The sequence below is a fragment of the Spermophilus citellus genome (genome assembly GCF_964194105.1).
Source record: "Spermophilus citellus genome assembly, chromosome: 4".
Lineage (NCBI taxonomy): Eukaryota > Metazoa > Chordata > Mammalia > Rodentia > Sciuridae > Spermophilus > Spermophilus citellus.
In genome coordinates this window covers 194746861-194749157 of record NC_138185.1, presented here as the reverse complement: position 1 = coordinate 194749157, position 2297 = coordinate 194746861, and the positions used below count along the sequence as shown (strand labels likewise).

General features: G+C 45.4%; 1 protein-coding gene across 1 annotated transcript; it reads right to left on the bottom strand.

The window, feature by feature from the left end:
* Window positions 1–878: 878 nt before the first annotated feature.
* Window positions 879–1877, bottom strand: LOC308647131 (olfactory receptor 10G2-like; the record flags this gene model as incomplete). The annotated part of the gene is made up of 1 exon (XM_081291028.1): window positions 879–1877. The coding sequence occupies one exon, from the start codon at window positions 1875–1877 to the stop codon at window positions 879–881; it is 999 nt and encodes a 332-aa protein (XP_081147154.1).
* Window positions 1878–2297: the final 420 nt, after the last annotated feature.

Here is a 2297-nt window from a genome sequence, read left to right as displayed (position 1 = left end):
CTTGTAGAGTGAGGATTTTTCCTGGGCCTTGAAAGAAGCATAAAACTCCAGCTCACCAATAGGGAGACAGAAGAAAGGCATTCCAGATAAGGAACCATCTTAATCAAAGTCTCTGAGGCAGGAAAGTATAGAGAGTGTTTAAGGAATGACAGTTAAATTAATGAGGTTGAGGGAGAAGAGGGAGATAGAGATGTTTTGGGAGATGAAGTGTGCAGAGGTTATGTGTGTGTGTGTGTGTGTGTGTGTGTGTGTGTGTGTGTATATATATATATATATATATATATATATATATATATTAAATTCTAAGTTAAGAGGTCTGGGTTTATTTATGTGCAGTTTGGGAAATTAGGAGGGGCGCAAATAGATGACAGGAAATGGGGCTCTATTTTCTTGGCCTCTCCCCACACCTATTTTTACTCATAGTGCTGGAAATTGAACCCAGGAACTCATGCATGGTAGGCAAGTGTGCCACCACGGAACTACATTCCCAACCCTTTTATTTTGAGACAGGGTCTTACTAAATCACACAGACTGTTTTCAAACTTGTGATCCTCCTGCCTCAGCCTCCCAGGTAGCTGGGGTTACAGATGTGCACCACTGTACCTGACCTTTTTTCCCCCAAATTTGCCTGGAATTATTCCCCCTCCTTCTAGGTAAAGCATTCATTCTTCATAGCCAGAATATGCATTCTTCTGAGGCATGGGTCAGAACAACTATGGGCAATTTGTTGGGACTGAATGTAGCACCAGGAGCTTTTCTTTCTAGGAGAATTACATTGAATTCAGCTTACTTCAATATCTGTTTTTAAGCATCTGTCACATGAAGCAGCAGCTGAAAGCAGGGATGTGATGGTGACATGGTGGTTCCTGAGTCTGTAGCTACTTATTTTCATTCACAGTCCCTCGACCTGCTGTTATCCTCTTCAGAGCAGACTTCACTTCCTGGTTCCTCAGGGTGTAGATGAGGGGGTTCAGTAATGGAGTGACCACGGTGTAAAACACAGCCACTGCTCCATCCAGGGGGCTCTTGGAACCTGGCCTGAGGTAGATGAAAATACAAGGGACATAGTAGACTGTGACCACAGTTAGGTGGGAGCCACAGGTGGAGAAGGCCCGGCGTCTCCCATCAGCAGTGCGAATCTTGAGGATGGCATGGACTATGTTGGCATAGGAGAGCAGGATCAGCATGAAGCAACTGGCGGCCACTACCCCAATGTCCACAAAGGTCACAAGTTCATTGACAGTGGTGTCAGCACAGGCCAGTCTCAACACTGCTGGGATGTCACAGAAAAAATAATCCACCTGGTTGGGCCCACAGTAGGGCAGGCGGAAGGTCAAGGTGGCCTGTATAGAGCCATGGATGGAGCCAGCCACCCAAGCTCCAGACACAAGGATGGTGCATAACCTGCCATTCATGAGCAGTGGGTAGCGCAGGGGCTGGCATATTGCCAGGTATCTGTCATAGGCCATCAAGGTGTAGAGGAAGCACTGAGTGCTGCCCAGGAAGTGAAAGAAATAAAGCTGAGCCACACAGCCACCAAATGAGATAGATTTACTAGCAGGAATGAAGCTTAAAATAATTCGAGGAACTATGACGGAAGAGAGCCACATGTCCAGGAATGAGAGCACTCCCAGAAGAATGTACATGGGACGTGCATGGAGCTTCGGGTCAGCCCACACCGTGAGCAGAATGAGCAGGTTCCCCAGCTGGGTCAGGATGTAAATGATGAAGAAGACCAGGAAGAGGAGGGTTCGTAGATTTGGGGGATGAGACAAGCCCAAGAGAATGAAATTTGTCACTGTGGTGTCCAGTGATGTGTTTTTGTTTCTTCTCATGTTTTTCTTCAGTCTGCTAAGATGAATGGTGAAGTTAGACATGGGAAACAACACAGTGAGGAGGTTAGAGAATGTTTTTGTTTAATGACCAGAGCCTAGAAGGTAACTGGAGGACTTCTACATTTATTTAGAAAGCATTTGCTATCAATCATCTGAGTTTGCTTGGCAAGACAACCCTCTGAAACTGGTTGGTTTCCAGGTGTCCTGAAATGTTCCTTTAAAGGGAGACATTGTACAAAAGTGTTGGAAGGCCAAGCCCAGGGATGTGTGTGCATAGAAGTGCATATAATGGCTCTGTGTCTTAAAGAGGGCCACATAGAAAGGAATTTTTGTGATATGGAGTAGCATGGAACAATTACTCCACATTTGCCATCACTGTTGTTGGTTTCTGACTTAATATCTTCAAACTGTCTCTTCCCATGAGGACTCTGTATGAACATTTGTGATCTGGTGTTTGCTTTT